The sequence below is a fragment of the Panulirus ornatus genome, chromosome 28, assembly GCF_036320965.1.
Source record: "Panulirus ornatus isolate Po-2019 chromosome 28, ASM3632096v1, whole genome shotgun sequence".
Lineage (NCBI taxonomy): Eukaryota > Metazoa > Arthropoda > Malacostraca > Decapoda > Palinuridae > Panulirus > Panulirus ornatus.
In genome coordinates this window covers 22455216-22478314 of record NC_092251.1, presented here as the reverse complement: position 1 = coordinate 22478314, position 23099 = coordinate 22455216, and the positions used below count along the sequence as shown (strand labels likewise).

General features: G+C 41.0%; 2 protein-coding genes across 3 annotated transcripts in view; one reads left to right on the top strand and one right to left on the bottom strand.

The window, feature by feature from the left end:
- LOC139757900 (uncharacterized) overlaps nt 1-22809 on the top strand; it is an 86097-nt gene extending 63288 nt beyond the window's left edge. The window contains exon 6 of the mRNA XM_071678835.1: nt 8926-22809. Within this exon, the coding sequence (XP_071534936.1) occupies nt 8926-9015 (90 nt within the window). The 3' untranslated portion in view covers nt 9016-22809. The remainder of the gene's footprint in view (nt 1-8925) is intronic.
- LOC139757901 (electron transfer flavoprotein beta subunit lysine methyltransferase-like) overlaps nt 1-23099 on the bottom strand; it is a 251269-nt gene that overhangs the window by 164604 nt on the left and 63566 nt on the right. The gene's annotated exons all lie outside the window — the stretch shown is intronic.

Here is a 23099-nt window from a genome sequence, read left to right as displayed (position 1 = left end):
GTGTGGAAGGCGAAAACATTATCTCGGAAAGCAAATATGGGTATGTTTGAAGGAACAGTGGTTCCAACAATGTTATATGGTTGTGAGGTGTGGGCTATAGACAGGGTTGTGTGGAGGGTGGATGTGTTGGAAATGAGATGTTTGAGGACAATATGTGGTGTGAGGTGGTTTGATCGAATAAGTAATGAAAGGGTAATAGAGAGATGTGTGGTAATTAAAAGAGTGTGGTTGAGAGAGCAGAAGAGGGTGTATTGAAATGGTTTGGTCACATGGAGAGAATGAATGAGGAAAGATTGACAGAGGGGATATATGTGTCAGAGGAGGAGGGAACGAGAAGTGGGAAACCAAAATGGAGGGGGAAGGATGGAGTGAAAAAGATTTTGAGCAATTGGGGCCTGAACATGCAAGAGGGTGAAAGGCTTGCAAGGAATAGAGTGAATTGGAACGATGTGGTATTCTAGGGTTGATGTGCTGTCACTGGATTGAACCAGGGCATGTGAAGCATCTGGGGTCAACCATGGAAATTTTTGTGGGGCCTGGATGTGGAAAGGGAGCTGTGGTTTCGGTGCATTATACATGACAGCTAGAGACTGAGTGTGAACGAATGTGGCCTTTGTTGTCTTTTCCTGGTGCTACCTTGTGCATGTGCGGGGGCAGGGGGTTGTCATTTTATGTGTGGCGGGGTGGCGATGGGAATGAAAAAAGGCAGTAAGTATGAATTATATACATGTGTATATATGAATATGTCTGTGTATGTATATATATGTATACATTGAAATGTATAGCTATGTATATGTGCGTGTGTGGACATGTATGTGGGTGGTTTGGGCCATTCTTTCTTCTGTTTCCTTACGCTACCTTGCTTACGCGGGTGACAATGACAAAGTATAATAGAAAATATTTATAAAAATAACATTTCAATGTATACATACATGTACATACACAAACAAATACATATATACACATGTACATATTCATACTCACTGCCCTCAACCATTTCCATTACCACCCCGCCACACATTAAATGGCATCCCCCTCCCCCTGCACATGTGCGAGCCAGCAATAGAAAAAGAACAAAGGCCATGTTCGTTCACACTCAGTCGCTAGCTGTCATGTGTAATGCACCGAAACCACAGCTCCCTTTCCACATCCAGGCCCCACAAAACTTTCCATGGTTTACCCCAGACACTTCACATGCCTTGGTTCAATCCACTGACAGCATGTCGACCCCAGTATACCACATCATTCCAATTCCCTCTATTCCTTGCACGCATTTCACCCTCCTGTATATTCAGGCCCCAATCACTCAAAATCTTTTTCACTCCATCTTTCCACCTCCAATTTGGTCTTCCAGTCTTCCACTTCTCGTTCCCTCCACCTCTGACACGTATATCCTCTTTGTCAATCTTTCCCCACTCATTCTTTCCATGTGACTGAACCATTTCAAAACACCCTCTTCTGCTCTCTCAACCACACTCTTTTTATTACCACACATCTCTCTTATCCTTTCATTACTTATTTGATCAAACCACCTCACACCACATATTGTCCTTAAACATCTCATTTCCAATACATCCACCCTCCTGTGCACAACCCTATCTATAGCCCATGCATCGCAACCATATAACATTGTTGGAACCATTGTTCCTTCAAACATACCGATTTTTGCTTTCTGGGATAATGTTCTCGCCTTCCACACATTCTTTAAAGATCCCAGAACCTTTGCCTCCCTCCCCAACCCTGTCGCTCACTTCCATGGTTCCATCCACTGTTAAAACCACTCCCAGATATCTAAAACACTACACTTCCTCCAGTTTTTCTCCATTCAAACTTACCTCCCAACTGACTTGTCCCTCAACCCTACTGAACCTATTAACCTTGCTCTTATTCACATTTACTCTCAGCTTTCTTCTTTCACACACTTTACCAAACTCAGTCACCAGCTTCTGCAGTTTCTCACCCAAATCAGCCACCAGCGCTGTATCATCAGTGAACAACAACTGTCTTTCCACATCCAGGCCCCACAAAACTTTCCATGGTTTACCCCAGACGCTTCACATGCCCTGGTTCAATCCATTGACAACACGTCGACCCCAGTATACCACATCGTTCCAATTCACTCTTATTTCTTGCACGCCTTTCACCCTCCTCCATGTTCAGCCCTGATCACTCAAAATCTTTTTCACTCCATCTTTCCACCTTCAATTTGGTCTCCCACTTCTCCTCATTCCCTCCACCTCTGACACATATATCCTCTTGGTCAATCTTTCCTCACTCATTCTCTCCATGTGACCAAACCATTTCAAAACACCCTCTTCTGCTCTCTCAACCACACTCTTTTTATTACCACACATCTCTCTTACCCTTTCATTACTTACTCGATCAAACCACCTCACGCCCTATATCGTCCTCAAACATCTCATTTCCAGCACATGCACCCTCCTCCACACTCTATCTATCGCCCACGCCTCGCAACTATTTAACATTTTTGGAACCACTATTCCTTCAAACATACTCATTTTTGCTTTCCAAAATAATGTTCTCGACTTCCACACATTTTTCAATGCTCCCAGAACTTTCTCCTACTCCCCCACCCTATGATTCACTTCCACTTCCATCCGCTGTCAAATCCACTCCCAGATATCTAAAACACATCACTTCCTCCAGTTTTTTCCCATTCAAACTTACCTCCAAATTGACTTGTCCCTCAACCCTACCATACCTAATAACCTTGCTCTTATTCACATTTACTCTCAGCTTTCTTCTTTCACACGCTTTACCAAACTCAGTCACCAGCTTCTGCAGTTTCTCACATGAATCAGCCACCAGCGCTGTATCATCAGTGAACAACTACTGACTCTCTTCCCAAGCTCTCTCATCCACAACAGACTGCATACTTGCCCCTCTTTCCAAAACTCTTGCATTCACCTCCCTAACAACCCCATCCATAAACAAATTAAACAATCATGGAAACATCTTACACCCCTGCTGCAAACCTACATTCACTGAGAACCAATCACTTTCCTATCTTCCTACATGTACACATGCCTTACATCCTTGATAAAAACATTTCACTGCTTCTAACAACTTGCCTCCCACACCATATATTCTTAATACCTTCCACAGAGCATCTCTATCATATGCCTTCTCCAGATCCACAAATGCTACATACAAATCCATTTGCTTTTCTAAGTATTTCTCGCATCTTTTTATGGGGACATCAGTGAAGGGGCTAATGGGGAGGTGATAACAAGTAGTGATGTGAGGAGATGGAGTGAGTATTTTGAAGGTTTGTTGAAAGTGTTTGATGATATAGAGTGGCAGATATAGGGTGTTTTGGTCAAGGTGGTGTGCAAAGTGAGAGGGTTAGGCAGAATGATTTGGTAAACAGAGAAGAGGTAGTAAAAGCTTTACAGAAGATGAAAGCCGGCAAGGCAGCGGGTCTGGATGGTAATGCAGTGGAATTTATTAAAAAAGGGGGTTGCTGTATTGTTGACTGGTTGGTAAGGTTATTTAATATATGTATGACTCATGGTAAGGTGCCTGAGGACTGGCGGAATGCTTGCATAGTGCCATTTTACAAAGGCAAAGGGGATAAAAGTGAGTGCTCAAATTACAGAGGTATAAGTTTGTTGAGTATTCCTGGTAAATTATATGGGAGGGTATTGATTGAGAGGGTGAAGGCATGTACAGAGCATCAGATTGGGGAAGAGCAGTGTGGTTTCAGAAGTGGTAGAGGATGTGTGGATCAGGTGTCTGCTTTGAAAAATGTATGTGAGAAATACTTAGAAAAACAAATGGATTTGTATGTAGCATTTATGGATCTGGAGAAGGCATATGATACAGTTGATAGAGATGCTCTGTGGAAGGTATTAAGAATATATGGTGTGGGAGGTAAGTTGTTAGAAGCAGTGAAAAGTTTTTATCAAGGATGTAAGGAATGCGTACGTGCAGGAAGAGAGGAAAGTGATTGGTTCTCAGTGAATGTAGGTTTGCGGCATGGGTGCGTGATGTCTCCATGGTTGTTTAATTTGTTTATGGATGGGGTAGTTAGGGAGGTAAATGCAAGAGTTTTGGAAAGAGGGACAAGTATCCAGTCTGTTGTGGATGAGAGAGCTTGGGAAGTGAGTCAGTTGTTGTTCGCTGATGATACAGCGCTGGTGGCTGATTCATGTGAGAAACTGCAGAAGCTGGTGACTGAGTTTGGTAAAGTGTGTGAAAGAAGAAAGCTGAGAGTAAATGTGAATAAGAGCAACGTTATTAGGTACAGCAGAGTTGAGGGACAAGTCAGTTGGGAAGAAAGTTTGAATGGAGAAAAACTGGAGGAAGTAAAGTGTTTTAGATATCTGGGAGTGGATTTGGCAGCGAATGGAACCATGGAAGCGGAAGTGAATCATAGGGTGGGGGAGGGGGCAAAAGTTCTGGGAGCATTATAGAATGTGTGGAAGTCGAGAACAATATCTCGGAAAGCAGAATGGGGTATGTTTGAAGGAATGTTATATGGTTGCGAGGCGTGGGCTATATATAGAGTTGTGCAGAGGAGGGTGGATGTGCTGGAAATGAGATGTTTGAACACAATATGTGGTGTGAGGTGGTTTGATCGAGTAAGTAATAATAGGCTTAGAGAGATGTGTGGTAATAAAAAGAGTGTGGTTGAGAGAGCATAAGAGGGTGTTTTGAAATGGTTTTGTCACATGGAGAGAATGAGTGAGGAAAGATTGACCAAGAGGATATATGTGTCAGAGGTGGAGGGAACGAGAGAAGTGGGAGATCAAATTGCAGGTGGAAAGATGGAGTGAAAAAGATTTTGAGTGATCGGGGCCTGAACATGCAGGAGGGTGAAAGGCGTGCAAGGAATAGAGTGAATTGGAACGATGTGGTATACTGCAGTCGACGTGCTGTCAATGGATTGAACCAGGGCATGTGAAGCATCTAGGGTAAACCATGGAAAGTTGTGTGGGGCCTGGATGTGGAAAGGGAGCTGTGGTTTCGGTGCATTATTACATGACAGCTAGAGACTGAGTGTGAACGAATGGGGCCTTTGTTGTCTTTTCCTAGCGCTACCTCGGACACATGAGGGGGGAGGGGGTTGTTATTTCATGTGTGGTGGGGTGGCGATGGGAATGAATAAAGGCAGACAGTATGAATTATGTACATGTGTATATATGTATATGTCTGTGTGTGTATATATATGTGTACATAGAGATGTATAGGTATGTATATTTGCGTGTGTGGACGTGTATGTATATACATGTGTATGTGGGTGGGTTGGGCCATTCTTTTGTCTGTTTCCTTGTGCTACCTCGCTAACACGGGAGACAGCGACAAAATATATATATATATATATATATATACAGCGCTGGTGGCTGATTCATGTGAGAAACTGCAGAAGCTAGTGACTGAGTTTGGTAAAGTGTGTGAAAGAAGAAAGTTAAGAGTTAATGTGAATAAGAGCAAGGTTATTAGGTACAGTAGGGTTGAGGGTCAAGTCATTTGGGAGGTGAGTTTGAATGGAGAAAAACTGGAGGAAGTGAAGTGTTTTAGGTATCTAGGAGTGGATCTGGCAGCGGATGGAAGCGGAAGTGGATCATAGGGTGGGGGAGGGGGCGAAAATTCTGGGAGCCTTGAAGAATGTGTGGAAGTCGAGAACATTATCTCGGAAAGCAAAAATGGGTATGTTTGAAGGAATAGTGGTTCCAACAATGTTGTATGGTTGCGAGGCGTGGGCTATGGATAGAGTTGTGCGCAGGAGGATGGATGTGCTGGAAATGAGATGTTTGAGGACAATGTGTGGTGTGAGGTGGTTTGATCGAGTAAGTAACGTAAGGGTAAGAGAGATGTGTGGAAATAAAAAGAGCGTGGTTGAGAGAGCAGAAGAGGGTGTTTTGAAATGGTTTGGGCACATGGAGAGAATGAGTGAGGAAAGATTGACCAAGAGGATATATGTGTCGGAGGTGGAGGGAACGAGGAGAAGTGGGAGACCAAATTGGAGGTAGAAAAATGGAGTGAAAAAGATTTTGTGTGATCGGGGTCTGAACATGCAGGAGGGTGAAAGGAGGGCAAGGAATAGAGTGAATTGGAGCGATGTGGTATACCGGGGTTGACGTGCTGTCAGTGGATTGAATCAGGGCATGTGAAGCGTCTGGGGTAAATCATGGAAAGCTGTGTAGGTATGTATATTTGCGTGTGTGGACGTATGTATATACATGTGTATGGGGGTGGGTTGGGCCATTTCTTTCGTCTGTTTCCTTGCACTACCTCGCAAACGCGGGAGACAGCGACAAAGCAAAAAAAAAAAAAAAAAAATATATATGTTTGTATGTGTGTGGATGTGCCATCCTTCGTCTGACGCAGGAAATGGCGATCAAATATAATAAAAGGTAAACGTGCTGTCAACATAAATATAACATTTTGCTTTTGCTTTGCTTTGATAGAAATGACCTCCTCTATATATTTTACTTGGCAAGTATTAGGGAAATATACTGGCCTCAATTTAAAATGTAATTCTTTGAAATCACCATGATGTGTAAAGATATCATGATACATTTACCAGATGAACGTTGTACATTTTCTTACCAAAACCTATTCAGAAAGAGAGCAAAAACAAAACATTCCAATACTTGTTTTATATTTGTATACAAGTACTTTCTATTAATTTCTGTTATCTCTTACATGTTTCTTGGTCTCCAAGAAATTATGCTTATAGTAAAGATACCTACTGTCAATTTCTTCAGTCAAATAAAAAAAAATCACATTTTAACATATGACTCAGATTTTTTAAAAGAATATAATGTACCTTGGATAATTATTGGGAAAGAGGGGATAAGATTAACACCTCACACCACATATTACTTTCATACATTTCATTTCCAACACAATCTATCCTCTGCACATTCTCATCTTTAGCTCATGCCTCAAATCCATACAACAATGGGATTACTATACCTTCAAACATACCCATATTTGCTCTCCCAGAAAACGATCTCATGTTTCATACATTCCTCAATGCTCCCAGAACCTTTACTGCCCCAACCACTATATGACTCCCTATGCCATGTCCACTCTCACGTATCATACTTGTTTGATGTTTTCTATATTAGGAAAGTAGGGGTAGAAACAGATGAAGAAAAGTGTTCATTCAATCACATCCATTCTTATCTGTTATGAGTAATGCACTGAAACTTTAGCCCCCATCCATATCCAGGTCCCAAAGACCTTTCTATGGTTCCCTGGCTGCTCTATATCCCCTGGTTCAATTCATAGACATCACATCGCCCCTATATACCACAACCTTCCATTATACTATCCCATGCATGCCTTTCATCCTCCTGCACTCTCCATCCTTCTATCTCCAATTTGGTCTACCCCTTCTTGGCCCCTTTGCTTCTGACACATGTAACCTTTTTGTCAATCTCTCCTCACTCGTTCTCTCCATATGTCCAAAGCATTTAGCACACCCTCTTCAGCTCTCCCAATCAATATCTTCTCATTACCACACCTCTCTTACCTTTTCATTTGTTAAACTACCTCACACCACATATTGCCCTCAAACATTTAATTTCCAAAACCACCCATCCTTGCACATTCTAATATATAGCTCATGTCTTGTATCCATACAGCGCTGGGACTGCCTTCAAATACCTCTTTTGCCCTCTTGGATAATGACCTTGCTTTCCACACATTCCTCAGTGCTCCCAGACCCTCATAACTTACTTCCACTTCCCTGGTTCTATTCCCTGCTATTTCCTCTTCCAGATATCTAAAATACTGCACTTTCTTCATATTTTCTCCATTCAAACTCACACCCCAACTAACCTGACCCTCTGGCCTGTGAAACCTAATAACCTTGCTTTAGTTCACATTTATTCTCAATTTCCTCCTTTCACTCACTCTCCCAAACTCAGACTCCAGCTTCTGGTTTCTCATTCGAATCAACCACCAGTGTTGTGTCATCAGTAAACAACAACTGACTCACTTGCCATGCCCTCTCGTACAGACTGCATACTTACCCCACTCTAACCTCCCTCACCACCCCATCCATAAATCCCACACCCCTGCTGCTGACCCACCTTCACATGGAATCACTCACCCTCCTATATCAGTACTTGCACACACACACCCTACTTGATAAAAACTTCTCATTGCCTCTGTTAGCCTTCTTCCCACACCATATATTTTTAAGACTTTCAAACCCTTAAGTGCCATGTACAAAGCTTTATGTTTCTATTTGTACTTCTCTCACACATTCTTTAAAGCAAACACCTTATCCACTCATCCTTTACCACTCCTGAAATCAAACTGTTCCTTTCTAAGCTGAACCTCTGTACATGTCTTAATCCTCTCGATCACCGCTCTTCCATACAATGTACCAGATACCCTCAAGAAATATATACATCTGTAGCTCAAATACTCGTATGCATATTCAGAATAATAGGAGAAATAAATGGAAGTCTTACTGAGCATTAGCTATCTTTGTTGAAGTTTTCCAACACAAGACAAAATTATACAGTAAATTGTACTGTTCATATATATATTTTCTACACATTTCTGTTGGTTCTTCTAAATATTCAGAAAAATGTAGAATAATAATAGATAAGATAAAAGAAAGTCTTACCAAGCACTAGCATCATTAGTTCAAAACATTTAACATATAATTGATAAAATTATACGGTAAATTATACTTTTCAGATATAGTTTTAAACATTTTTCTTTAGTAAGTTCTTATCTAATACATAAAATAATAACCACATGCATAATGTATTCAAAAGTTTAGTTGAAATAACTGAGATTTATCTGGCCTTAGCTTTTATATAGTGTGCTTGCCTGGTTGGTTCTGCAAATTGAGTTTTTTGTGTTTGAAATATTAAATAATGAGTGTACTTCTATCTATGATTCTCTTATGAACAACTTTTTCTCTCTTTTCAGGTGTGGTGTGCCAAGTACAGTCAAGACAGTAGTAAGATTGTAAGCGTCTCAGAAGATAGGAGTGTTATCGTTTTTAATTCTCCTGTGTGAAGGATTGAAAATGTGTTGTGCCTATTATTATATTTTGAACATCAAAAAGTTAAGGATTATGATGAACTGGAAAGGAAAGTTAGATTAAAATGCATGCCAAAGTCTTTATCCTCTGTAAAAACCTACATATACTTGCAAAGATTCATATTATAGCTGATATAAAGGAATCATGAGTTTTGCTTGCAATATTAACGGCTGTACCTTTAACCTTTTACTGCAGCTGTCATAATTTCTGAACTGTGTTGGGGATATTCTCAGATATTTTAAAGAAATATTTTGAAAGTTTCTTACAATGATTAACGAGAACATAATTTTCTAAATCTTGATGTAAACAATATGGTGACACATTGGTTGCTTGTGCCATGTGTCCTTTAATTTGGGGTGCACCACTGTCAAGTATATCAGGTACTTCAGTAGTACTGTCATGCAGAGATGTGTAATAGTAATGGGTGTAATTTTTGTTAAAAATATGATTTAGTACTTAATGTTTTCATCACTGACATCTAATGTCTTTTAAAGATGTCAAAGCTTCACACATTATTACATAATGTGAGTGTGGAGATCTTTACAGACCTTGCCATCTCCACATAAACTGACCATTGTATGGAAAATTTGGATGGAGTGTCCAGTAATAATGTATGTGATGCCATTTTGAACATTATTGCTTTTATGTTTTTGCCTAGAGGTAGAAGCAGGTGATTTAAGAATTTTGACCATATACACACCCAGCTGCAGTGAACTGAAAAAAATACAGGGGCATATATGACAGGGGTGTATGATGTCACCATGATTGTTTAATTTGTTTATGGATGAAGAGACAGGTCTCAGAGAGAAGGACAGGTATGCAGCCTGTAGTGGTGGAAGAGGCCTGGGAAGTGAGTCACATTGTTTGGTAATGACTTGGTGCTGGTGGTAGATTTGAGTGTGAAACTGAGAAGTTTGTGTCTGAGTATGGGGAAAGGTGTGAAAGGAGAAAGTTCAGAGTAAATAAAAAGAGAAGCTAATTAGGGTGTGAGTTTAGATGGAGAAAACTTGGAGGAAGTGAATTTTTAGATACCTGGAAGAGGACATTGCAGTGTATGGAACTATGAAAGCAGAAGCGAGTCATAGGGTGGATGAGATGTGGAAGCATAGAGGAATGTCTGGAAAGTGAGGTCACTATTTGAAAATATGAAAATGGGTATGTTTGATGGTATTATAATCCTAATGATGTATGGATGTATGGACATGAAGCATGGGCTATAGATGAGATTTTATGTAAGAGGGTGAATGTGTTGGAAATGAACATTCGAGGACAATAAGTGGTGTGAGAAGGATTGATCAAGTAAGTACAAACAGGATAAGAAAGACATATGGTTATAAGAAGAGCATGGTTAAGAGCTGAAGAGGGTGTACTGAAATGGTTTAAGACATATGGAGAGTTTGAGTGAGGAGGTTTGCTAAGAGGGTGTGTGTGTGTCAGGAGTGTAGGGGTCATTGAGAAGGGAACACTAAATTGTTGATAGAAAGAAAAAGATTTTGAGTGCTTGGAGTCAGAACATGCAGGAGGATGACAGGTGTGTGGGGGATATAGACCTGGAGTGGTGAGGTTCTGTATATAAGGGGTGAGTGCTGTTAGTGGACTGAACCAGGGTATGTGAAGCAGCTGCAAGAAACCATGGAAATATCTGAGGGGCCTTGTTGTGGATAGGGGGTTCAGTTTGAGTGCTTTACAAATGACAGAATGGATGCAAGCCAATGAGGCCTTTTTTTTTTGTTCCCAGCATACCTTGCTAGCACAGCAAATGGTGTTGGAGAATTATTTTGCATTTTCCTGTCTACAGCAGGGGTGTGTGATGTCCCCATGGTTGTTTAATTTGTCTATGGATAGGGTGGTTAGGGAAGTAAATGCAAGAGTTTTGGAGAAAGGGGCGAGTATGCAGTCTGTTAGGGATGAGAGGGCCTGGGAAGCGAGTCAGTTGTTGTTCACTGATGATACAGCCCTGGTAGCTGATTTGAGTGAGAAACTGCAAAGTTGCTGGGGATGTCTGTGAAAGGAGAAAGTTGAGAGTAAATGTGAATAATAGCAAGGTTATTAGGTTCGGTAGGGTTGAGGGAGAAGAAAATTTGTATGCAAGTTTGAATGGAGAAAAATTGGAGGAAGTGAAATGTTTTAGATATCTGTGAGTGGACTTAGCAGCAAATGGAACCATGGAAGTGAGTCACTGGGTGGGGAGGGGGGAAAGGATCTGGGAGCAATGAAGAATGTGTGGAAGAAGAGAACATTATTTCGGAGAGCAAAAATGGGGATGTTTGAAGGAATAGTAGTTCCAATAATATTATCTGGTTGCAAGGCATGGGCTATAGATAGGGTTGTACAGAGGAGGGTGGATGTGTTAAAATGAAATGTTTAAGGACAGTATGTGGTGTGAGGTGGTTTGATCAAAGTAAGTAATGAAAGGGTAAGAGAGATGTGTGGAAATAAAAAGAGTGCAGTTGAGAGAGCAGAAGAGGGTGTGTTGAAATTGTTTGAGCATATGGAGAGAATGAGTGAGGAAAGATTGACAAAGAGGATATATGTGTCAGAGGTGGAGGGAACAAGGATAAGCATGAAACTAAACTGGGGATGGAAGGAAGAAGTGAAAAAGATTTTGAGCAATCAGGGCCTAAACATACAGGAGGGTGAGAGGCCTGTAAGGAATAGAGTGAATTGGAACGATGTGGTATACCAGAGTCGACGTGCTGTCAGTGGACAGAACCAGGGCATGCGAAATGTCTGGGGTAAACCATTGAAAGGTCTCTGGGGCCTGGATGCAGATAGAGAGCTGAAGTTTTGGTGCATTACACATGACAGCTAGAGACTGAGTGTGAACAAATGTGGCCTTTTTTGTCCATTTTCCTGGCTCTACCTTGCTGAAACAGGGGTAGCAATGCTGTTCCTTGTGGGGTGAGGTGGTGCCAGGAATGGATGAAGGCAAGCAAGCATGAATATGTACATGTGTATATATGTTTATGTTTGTTTATATATCCATATTTATATGTATGTGTGCGTGTATGAGCGTTTATGTGCCATTCTTTGTCAGTTTCCTGGTGCTACCTCACTGACGTGGGAAACAGCGATCAAGTATAATGTATGTATATGTGAATAATATATATTTTATTTATCATACTTAATTGCTCTCTCCCGCATTAGCGAGGTAGCGCAAGGAAACAGACGAGGAATGGCCCAACCCACCCACATACACATATATACATAGATGCCCACACACGCACATATACATACATATACAATTCATCATATATATATATATATATATATATATATATATATATATATATATATATATATATATATATACATATGTATATATTCATACTTGTTGCCTTCATCCATTCCTGTTGCCATCCCGCCACACATGAAACAGCAACCTCCCCTCCAGCGAGGTAGCGCCATGGAATAAAAAAAAGAGAAAAAAAGGGCTAGGTTTGTTCACACACAGTCTCTAGCTGTCATGTGTAATTCACTGAAACCACAGCTCCCTTTCCACATCCAGGCCCCACAGATCTTTCCACAGTTTACCCCAGATGCTTCACATACCCTGGTTCAGTCCACTGACAGCACGTCGACCCTGGTATACCACATTGTTCTAATTCACTCTATTCCTTGCATGCCCTTCACCCTCCTGTATGTTCAGGCCCCAATCACTCAAAATCTTTTTCACTCCATCCTTCTTCCCTCCACCTCTGACACATATATCCTCTTTGTCAATCTTTCCTCGCTCATTCTCTCCATGTGTCCAAACCAGTTCAACACACCCTATTCTGCTCTCTCAACCACACATCTCTCTTATCCTTTCATTACTTACTTGATCAAACCACCTCACACCACATATAGGCCTCAAACATTTAATTTCCAACACATTCACCCTCCTCCACACAACCCTACCCATAGCCCATGCCTTGCAACCATATAACATTGTTGGAACCACTATTCTTTCAAACATACCCATTTGTGCTCTCCAAGATAACGTTCTTGCCTTCCATACATTCTTCAACGCTCCCAGAGCCTTTGCTCCCTCACCCACCCAGTGACTTGCTTCCGCTTCCATGGTTCCATCCACTGCTAAGTCCACTCCCAGATATCTAAAACACTTCACTTCCTCCAGTTTTTCTCCATTGAAACTTACCTCCCAATTAACTTGTCCCTCAACCCTACTGAACCTGATAATCTTGCTCTTATCCACATTTACTTTCAACTTTCTTCTTTCACACACTTTACCAAACTCAGTCACCAACTTCTGAAGTTTCTCACCTGAATAAGCCACCAGCACTACCATCACTTTCCAAGCCCTCTTGTCCACAACAGACTGCATACTTGCTCCTCTCTCCAAATCTCTGGCATTCACCTCCCTAACCACCCCATCCATAAACAAATTAAACAACCATGAAGATGTCAGCACCCCTGCCGCAATCGACTTTCACTGGGAACCAATCACTTTCCTCTCTTCCTACTTGTACACATGCCTTACATCCTTGGTAAAAATAATATTGTTACTTATTTCCAGTTCATGCAGCTTTTGTTATTAAAGGATGGCCTCTTTGAATTTCTTTACTTCGCAGCATTGTTTTTCTGGGTAGACATTTATAGGTAATTTCCAGGAATCTTGGCTACACTAGACTTTTTATTATCTTGATCCAAGTTCAAAAAAAAGAACATGATGACTAAGCCATACATTTTGCATGATGGGTTAGGAATGGAAGGTATTTAGGGAAGCAGTGTTGGCATGCGAGAGAGAGAGAGGTGCATTTAGCATGGGAACGGTAGGGGTGTACAGATTAGAAAGGATAGAGAGTGAAGAAGTTGCTAGTAATAGAGAAAAGGGAGGCCTCTGGGCAATATTTTTACAGGGAAGGAGCTCATATTGGGGTATGTATAAGAGAAAATGTCAGGTCGAGAGGAAGGTGCAGGAGTTAAAAGAAAAAAAGAAAAGGGCAAATGAGAGTTGCAGCTGGTGGGTAAAAGGAGAAAAAGATGATTTGGAAGGAGGATGATCATGTACCAAAAACAAGATAACAAATAGGAACATCGGTGCGGTGATGAGGTCAAGAGGGGAAGTGGTAAAAGGAAGCGAGGAGGAGATGGAGTGAGTTATTTATGGACCATGTCAAGTTGCCTAAGGATTGTGGAATGCATATATAGTGACACTGTGTAAAGGCAAGGATAAAAATGAGTGCTCAGAAGTATAAGATTAGTGTGTTTCCTGTTAAGCTGTATGGGAAGGTAGTGAAGGCATGTACAGAGCATCAGATGTGGGAGGAGTGTGGTAAGAGATGTGTATATGAGGCATTTGATTTGAAGAATGTGTGAGAAATAATTAAAAGAACAAATGGATTTGCATGTGCCATTTCAAGGCTATGGAGAAAGCCTATTGTCGGGTTGATAGAGATGCTTTGTGGAAGGTCTTAAGAGAGTATATGGTGTGGGAGGAAAGCTGCAAGAAGCAGCAAGAAGTTTTTATCAAGGGTTTAAGGCATGTGTAAGGCTTTACACAGTGGCATTGTTCTATCCAGTGATGTTAGGTGGTGCTGCCACAATGAAGAGAGAAAAATCTCAAATTTGGGGAAAGTTGTCATGTTCCAGTACCTCTGGGGAATACTATAGAATCCCTAGAGTATCCGAGTCTTGCCCCCTTCTCATGGTGACCTCTGGAAACACTGTGCTGGAGTTGTTCTGTGCCTGGTACCTGTTAAGTACCTGTCAAGGGTGAGGCACAAAAGGCTAAGAATCAGCAGAGTAAAAGAAAGATGAGTGATCAAGGGTGATGGTGCTAATATGTGTGGGATAGCTCATGAGAGTAAAGGAGGAAGCTTGTGGAGAAGTTTAAAAGTTGTAGCTTGTATGTGCTGGGGATTGGGGAAACCCATATTCTTGGATAGGGTTTGTGGAGTGAAAATGGAAGTTATGGGAGGGTGTGAAAGGAGAAGTGGTATGGATGGAAACCAGTGAAAAGTATAAGGGAAGAAGGAAAGAAGGATGTACAATCCTGATATCACCAAGAGTGTGGCAGAGTGTTAGAGAGCATGAATGGAATGGATCAAGAATAGTGTGGGTGAAAGGAAAGATTAGGATTGTGAAGTATACATGTATGTGATCCAGTGATTATTAAGACTAAGAGGTAAGGATGAAATGAAGTTTTTCTGAAGAAAGTTGAATGCCTGTACAACAATTTTGAGAGAGAAATGTGGTCGATATGAATGTGAAAGTGGGACGTGATAAAATTAATAAGAGTTGGGAAATGAGGATTCCCTGGAGTAATGACAATGGAAGTCATCTTGTGGATATTTGTGCCACGAGGGGTATATTCTTTGCAAACACCTTTTTGCAGCATTAGATCATCCTCAGATATACATGGAGTGATGGAAGAGAAGAGCAAAAGGCTTTGATTGACTACAAGGCAGTTGATGAAAGATTTGGAAAGGTTGTGCTAGATGCTAGAGTTGTGAAATGATTCTTTAGAGACTTGGACCATTTCGCAATTCTTGTGGGGATGAGGATCAGGCAGAAGTGGAGCTATAGTGTAAGGAAGAATAGATGGATAAAAGTGTTGACAAGCAAGATGTGTCTGAAAAAATGTATGCTAGAGTTTGAAGCATAGGTAACTAAAAGCTTAGATGGAGGTGCAGTAAATGTAATGATGCAGGTGTGTGTGAATGAGGTGTTAAAAATATTTTGAGAAATACTATTAAAGGTGTTGATTGAGAGGGTGAAGGTATGTACAGAGAGCATCAGCTTAGGTAAGACAAGTGTGGTTTCAGAAGTGGTAGAGGATGTGTGGATCAGGTGTTCGCTTTGAAGAATGTATGCGAGAAATACATAGAAAAACAGAAGGATTTGTATGTAGTATTTATGGATCTGAGGAAGGCATATGATAGGATTGATAGAGATGCTTTGTGGAAGGCTTTAAGAGTATATGGTAAGTTGCTAGAAGCAGCGAAAAGTTTTTACCAAGGATGTAAGGCATGTGTACAAGTAGGGTGTGTGATGTCCCCATTGTTGTTTAATTTGTTTATGGATGGGGTGGTTCGGGAAGTAAATGCAAGAGTTTTGGAGAGGAGCAAGTATACAGTCTGTTTTGGATGAGAGGGACTGGGAAGCGAGTCAGTTGTTGTTCACCGATGGTACAGCTCTAGTGGCTGATTCAGATGAGAAGCTGCAGAGGTTGATGGCAGAGTTTAGAAAAGTGTGTGAAAGGAGAGAATAAATGTGAATAAGAGCAAGGTTATTAAGTAGTAGGGTTGAGGGACAAGTTAATTGGGATGTAAGTTTGAATGAAGGAAAATTGGAGAAAGTGAAGTGTTTAAGATACCTAGGAGTGGACTTTGCAGAGGATGGAACCGCAGAAGTGAGGCACAGGGTGGGGAGGGGGTGACTAAGGGTTAATTGGACCAATGTGGTATACCGGGGTCGACTTGCTGTCAATGGAATGAAAAAGGGCATGTGAAGTGTCTGAGGTAAACCATGGAGAGGTCTGTGGAGCCTGGATGTGGATAGGGAGCTGTGGTTTCATTGCATTACACATGACAGCTAGAGAATGAATGTGGCCTTATCTTGTCTGTTTTCCTTGTGCTACCTCGATGAAGCAGGGGATAGCAATACTTTTTCCTGTGTGGCACGGTAGCAACAGGAATGGATGAAGGCAAGCAAGTATGAATATGTACATGTTGATATGTATGTATGTGTGTATGGGCATTTTTGTGTATAGAGTGGATGGGCCGTTCTTCGTCTGTTTCCTGACACTACCTCACTGACATGTGAAACAGCAGTTAAGTATAATAATGGAAAAAGGTGAGAGCAAAGGACATAAGGGGAGTGGGGAGGAAATGGGATGTATTTAGGGAAGCACTGATGATATGAGAAGCATGAGAGGTGGGCAGATTAGAATGGGTAGTGAGTGGTAGGATGAAGAAGTAAGATTATTAGTGAAAGAGAAGAGAGAGGCATTTGGACGATTTTTGCAGGGAATAGTGCAAATGACTGGAAGATATATAAAAGAAAGAGGCAGGAGGCCAAGAGAAAGGTGCAAGAGGTGAAAAAGTGGGCAAATGAGAGAAGGAGTGAGAGTATCATTAAATTTTAGGGAGAATAAAAAGATGTTTTGGAAGGAGGTAAATAAAGTGCGTAAGACAAGACAACAAATGGGAACATCAGTGAAGGTGGCTAATGGAGAGGTAATAACAAGTAGTGGTGATGTGAGAAGGAGATGGCATGAGTATTTTGAAATGTTGAATGTGTTAGATGATAGAGTGGCAGATATAGGGTGTTTTGGTCGAGGTGGTGTGTGAATTGAGAGGGTTAGGGAGAATGATTTGGTAAACAGAGAGGAGGTAGTGAAAGCTTTGTGGAAGATGAAAGCTGGCAAGGCGGCAGGCTTGGATGGTATTGCAGTGGAATTTATTAAAAAAGGGGATGACTGTATTGTTGACTGGTTGCTGAGGATATTTAAAGTATATATGGCTCATGGTGAAGTGCCTGAGTATTGGTGAAATGCATGCATAGTGCTATTGTACAAAGGCAAAGGGGTGAAAGGTGAGTATTCAAATTACAGAGGTATAAGTTTGTTGAGTATTCCTGGGAAATTATATGGGAGGGTATTGATTGAGAGGGTGAAGGCATGTACAGAGCATCAGATTGCAGAAGAGCAGTGTGGTTTCAGAAGTGGTAGAGGATATGTGGATCAGGTGTTTGTTTTGAAGAATGTATGTGAGAAATACTTAGAAAAACAAATGGATTTGTATGTAGCATTTATGGATCTGGAGAAGGCATATGATAGAGATGCTCTGTAGAAGGTATTAAGAGTGTATGGTGTGGGAGGTAAGTTGCCAGAAGCAATGAAATTTTTTTATCAAGGATGTTAGGCATGTGTACGAGTAGGAAGAGAGGAAAGTGACTGGTTCTCAGTGAATGTCAGGTTGCAGCAGGGGTGCGTGATGTCTCCATGGTTGTTTAATTTGCTTATGGATGGAGTTGTTAGGGAGGTGAATGCAAGAATTTTTGAGAGAGGGGCAAGTATGCGGTCTGTTGTGGATGAAATGGCTTGGGAAGTGAGTCAGTTGTTGTTTGCTGATGATGCAGCGCTGGTGGCTGATTCGGGTGAGAAGCTGCAGAAGCTGGTGACTGAGTTTGATAAAGTGTGTGAAAGAAGAAAGCTGAGAGTATGTGTGAATAAGAGCAAGGTAATTAGGTACACTAGGGTTGAGGGACAAGTGAATTGGGAGGTAACTTTGAATGGAGAAATACTGGAGGAAGTGAAGTGTTTTAGACATCTGGGAGTGGATTTGGCAGTGGATGGAACCATGAAAGAGGAAGTGAGTCACACGGTGGGGGAGGGGGCGAAAATTCTGGGAGCGTTGAAAAATTTGTGGAAGGCGAGAACATTATATTGAAATGCAAAAATGGGTATGTTTGAAGGAATAGTGGTTCCAACAATGTTATATGGTTGCGTGGCATGGGCTATAGATAAGGTTGTGCAGAGAAGGATGGATGTGTTGGAAATGAGGTGTTTGAGGACTGTATATTGTTTGAGGTGGTTTGATCGAGTAAGTAATGAAAGGGTAAGAGAGATGTGTGGTAATAAAAAGAGTGTGGTTGAGAGAGCAGAAGAGGGTGTATTGAAATGGTTTGGTCACATGGAGAGAATGAGAGAGAAAAGATTGGCAAAGAGGATATATGTGTCAGAGGTGGAGGGAATGAGAAGTAGGAGACCATTATTGGAGGTGGAAGGAAGGAGTGAAAAAAATTTTGAGCGATCGGGGCCTGAACATGCAGGAGGGTGAAAGGCATGCATGGAATAGAGTGAACTGGAACGATGTGGTATACCAGGGTCGATGGATTGAACCAGGGCATGTGAGGCGTCTGGGGTAAACCATGGAAAGTTTTGTAGGGCCTGGATGTGTAAAGGGAGCTGTGGTTTCGGTGCATTATACATGACAGCTAAAGACTGAGTGTGAATGAATGTGGCCTTTTGTCTTTTCCTAGTGCTACCTCACGTGCGTGTGGGGGAGGGGGTTGTCATTGCACGTGTGGTGGGGTGGCGAGAGGAATGAATAAAGGCAGCAAGTATGAATTACGTACATGTGTATATATGTATATGTCTGTGTATGTATATACATGTATACGTTGAAATGTATAGGTATGTATTTGTGTGTGTGGACGTGTATGTGGGTGGGTTAGGCCATTCTTTCATCTGTTCCTTGCGCTACCTCGCTAATGCGGGAGACAGCGACAAAGTATGATAAATAAATAAATAAATAAATAAATAATAATACTATTAAAGGTGTAGAATTAGCAGTTTAATAAAAGGTAGTGAGATATAGGAATAAAAATGGACAATGCATAGTGGATGGAAAAGATCAGAAATGCTGTGGAACAAAAGAAAAAGGCATACGGCAGATTGCTCAGTAGGAATGTACCAGTTGAACTTCAGTGAAGGAAGAGGGAAGAATATAAAATATGTAAGCAGAATGTTAAGAAACTGATAGAGGAGAGAAGATTTTGGAAGAAAGTGAAAAGGTTTGGTATGATAAGAAACTATACTTGAAGGTGAAAATGAAAAGAGGTGGATGTAAGACTGGAAATGTTGATGCGAAAAGTAGGGAAGGGGAGTTGCTGAATCAAAAGGAGGAAGTGAAAGGGTGATGGAAAGAGTATTTTGAGAAACTAATAAATGTGGAAGAAGGGGAGGCAGCAGTTGTTACATGCATGGGTATGGAGGATGGAAGAGGATACAAATGCAAGGGCCTATAGAAAAAAGGGAGATAAGAAGGGCAATAAAGAGGTTGAAAGTAGGAAATGCACTTGGACTGCATGGGATTATGATTAAAATATTGAAGTATGGAGGAGAAAGTGCAATAGAGTGGATGCATCTGACATAATTTAGCATGGAAACAAAAGTTTGTGCCTGAGGATTGAGTGAAAGTTATTATTGTCCCTTTATTCAAAGGAAAAGGTGCTAAGGACATATATAGCAATTATAGAGGAATAAGTTCAAGTATACCAGGAAAGGTGTATGCAAGAATGTTGATCAATAGAGATGGAAGTGAGTGAATGCAGAATAAGTGAAGAGCAAGAGGGTTTTAGGAAAGGTAGGGGATATGCAGATCAGATTTTTGTGGTAAGTATGACCATGGAGAAGTATTTAGCAAAAGGTAAGAAGTTGTATGCAGCTTTTATAGACCTGGAGAGAGCATATGATGAGTTAAGTGGAATGCTTTATGGAATTTATCAAGGATATATAGGGTAAGGAGTACAACTGTTGGCGTGAAAGCATTCCATAGAGAAACAAATGCATGTGCAGGAGTGAATGGAGAGTTAAGCAAAAGTTTTGGCAAATATAGGTATGAAGCAGGGCTTTGTGATGTCACCGTGGCTTTTTGATACTTGTATGGATGGCATGATGAGGAAAAGAGATGCAGAGATGGAGTGTGGTGGCTAGTGGCAAGCCCTGTTTGCTGAGGGTGAAGATTTGCAGAAGGTTGTAAGTGTGCATATTTTATGATGTGTGTAAGCATTGGTGATTGAAGATAAATGCAAGTAAAATTAAAGTACTGGTGTTTGAAAGGAAACTGTGAAAGTAGAGAATTTGTAGAACCACATGGAGTGAAAGAAGAAAGCGTACTAAATTGTGCTTTGGGTATGGGGACAGACACAAAGATGTATGAGAATTGAAGTGTTTAGGAGCTGTCTTTGGTAAGTTTGGTGATATGAAAAGAGAGAAGTGAGAGAGCAGTTCAGGGTAGCTGAGTCATTGGGTCCGTAAATAGAATAATGAAGGGTAGAGGTGTAAGTATGGAAGTGAAGAGAGGATTAAGGGACAGCATAGTCCTCTTAACCTGACCTTTGCAGCTGAAACTTGGACATGGAATGAGTCGCAGAGGTCAAGCATCAAGGCTGTAGAAATGAAGGTGTGTATGAGAGAAGTGGTATGGCAGGGAATGCATAGAGAGTGAACTTTGGAGTGAGAGTGGGTGAAACATAATACTTTGAGGTGCTTTGGGCATGTGGAAAGAATGCAAGAATGGGAGTTTACAAGGAGTGTATGATAGTACAATTACAGGGGTTGGTGGGAGAGGAAGACCATCTATGCCATGGGCAAATAGGGTGGTAGAATATTGAAGGGACAGAAATGATGGAAGAATGGGAGAGGAAGACCATCTGTGCCATGGGCAAATAGGGTGGTAGAATATTGAAGGGACAGAAATGATGGAAGAATGGGAGAGGAAGACCATCTGTGCCATGGGCAAATAGGGTGGTAGAATATTGAAGGGACAGAAATGATGGAAGAATGCATGGAATGGTGTGTGCAAGAAGGGCATGTAAGAGACAGAGATAAGAGACTGTGGGAGTTCCCAGAGTGAACGGGCATCAGAGAAATAGATAGACAGAGGGTATGTGTACGAGTAGGAAGAGAGGAGAGTGTCTTTCCAATTGAAGGTCAGTCTGCAACACAGGTGTGTGATATCACCATGGTTGTTTAATTTGTTTGTGGATCAAGTGGATAAGGATATAAACAAGTATTGGAGAGAGGGCATGTATGCGGTCTGTCTGGGATAATAGAGCCTGGGAAGAGAGTCGTTTCCTGATGATACATCACTAATGGCAGATTTGAGTACGAAACTGCATTAGTTGGCGAATGAATTTGGAAGAATGCGTGAAAGGAGGAAACGGGGAGAATATGAATAACAGCAAAGGTTATTAGGTTTGGCAGAGGTGAGGGACAGGTTAGTAAGGGTGCGAGTTAGAATAGAAAAAAACTGAAGTGAAAGGAAGTGTTTTAGATACTTGGCAGTGAATGCAAATATGGAAGTGGAAGTGAATCATGGGGTGGGTGAGGAAGCGAAAGTTCTAGGAGTGCTGATGAATGTGTAGGAAGACAATGTTACCTGGGAGAGCAAAAATGGGTATGTTTGAAAGTACAGTGGTCCCAACAACTTTATAAGGATGCGAGGCATGGGCAATGGTTAGGCTGTGTTTAAGGATAATGTGTGGTGGTAGATGGTTTGATCAAATATATAATGAAAGGGTGAGACAAAGGTCTGGTAATGTAATGTCAAGTGAGCCGAAGAAGGGGTGCTAAAATGGTTCTGACATTTGGTAGGAAAGAGTGAGGAAAGGTTGACAAAACAGAGGATGTATGTAACAAAAGTCAAGGGAACAAGGAGAATGGGGAAAACAAATTGGAGTTAGAAGGATGGAATTGTAAAGATTTTCAGCAATTTGGGCCGGAACATGGAGACAAAGGTGAGCATGGGATTGAGTGAATTAAAACAATGTGGTGTACTTGGGTCAACGTGCTGTCAGTAGACAGAACCAGGGCATGTGAAGCATTGGGTAACCCATGGAAAGTCTTTGGGGCCTCATTGTGGATCTGTAGCTGTGGTTTCGGTGCATTACTCAAGACAACTAAAGACTAGACATGAGCAGATGCAACCTTTCTTTGTCTGTTCCTGGCACTACCTCGCAAACAAGGAAAACGGTGAGCAAGTAAGAAAAATACATATTTATATCCCTGGGTAGAGGCAAGGAGAATAAAGGGGATTACACTCCCCTTTATTTTTCATAAACCTTCAACTCACAAAAAGAACAAAAACCAAGAAATCACAGGAAAAGGATTAATTTTTAGCTAAAACTTATTTTACCTATTGGTATTTTCATAAAGATTTCTTTCAAAATTACATGTATTACACATTCAAACACAGATGTGCATGATTATATATGAGTATTCATTTATAAGCAAATATAAATTATGCATGTATACACTGATGTTTCACATTTAGCCAAGTGTTTACTATGGAATTTTATCATAAAGAAATATAATCAAACTATTGAATGAAATACTGGCAAAGCCATATTTTTCCTTCAAAAGCAAGGAAACATCATTTGCACTCTTTCATTTCTAAGAGTGATTGCATTAGAAGGGTAAATAAAATTGGACAGGATAAAGTGGGATAAACTCCAGTTCTTAGTATAATTTTTTAATTCAATATATGCTGCACATATACCTTTAAATAAATAAGGCAAATACAGGATCTATCTTCTATATCTCTGA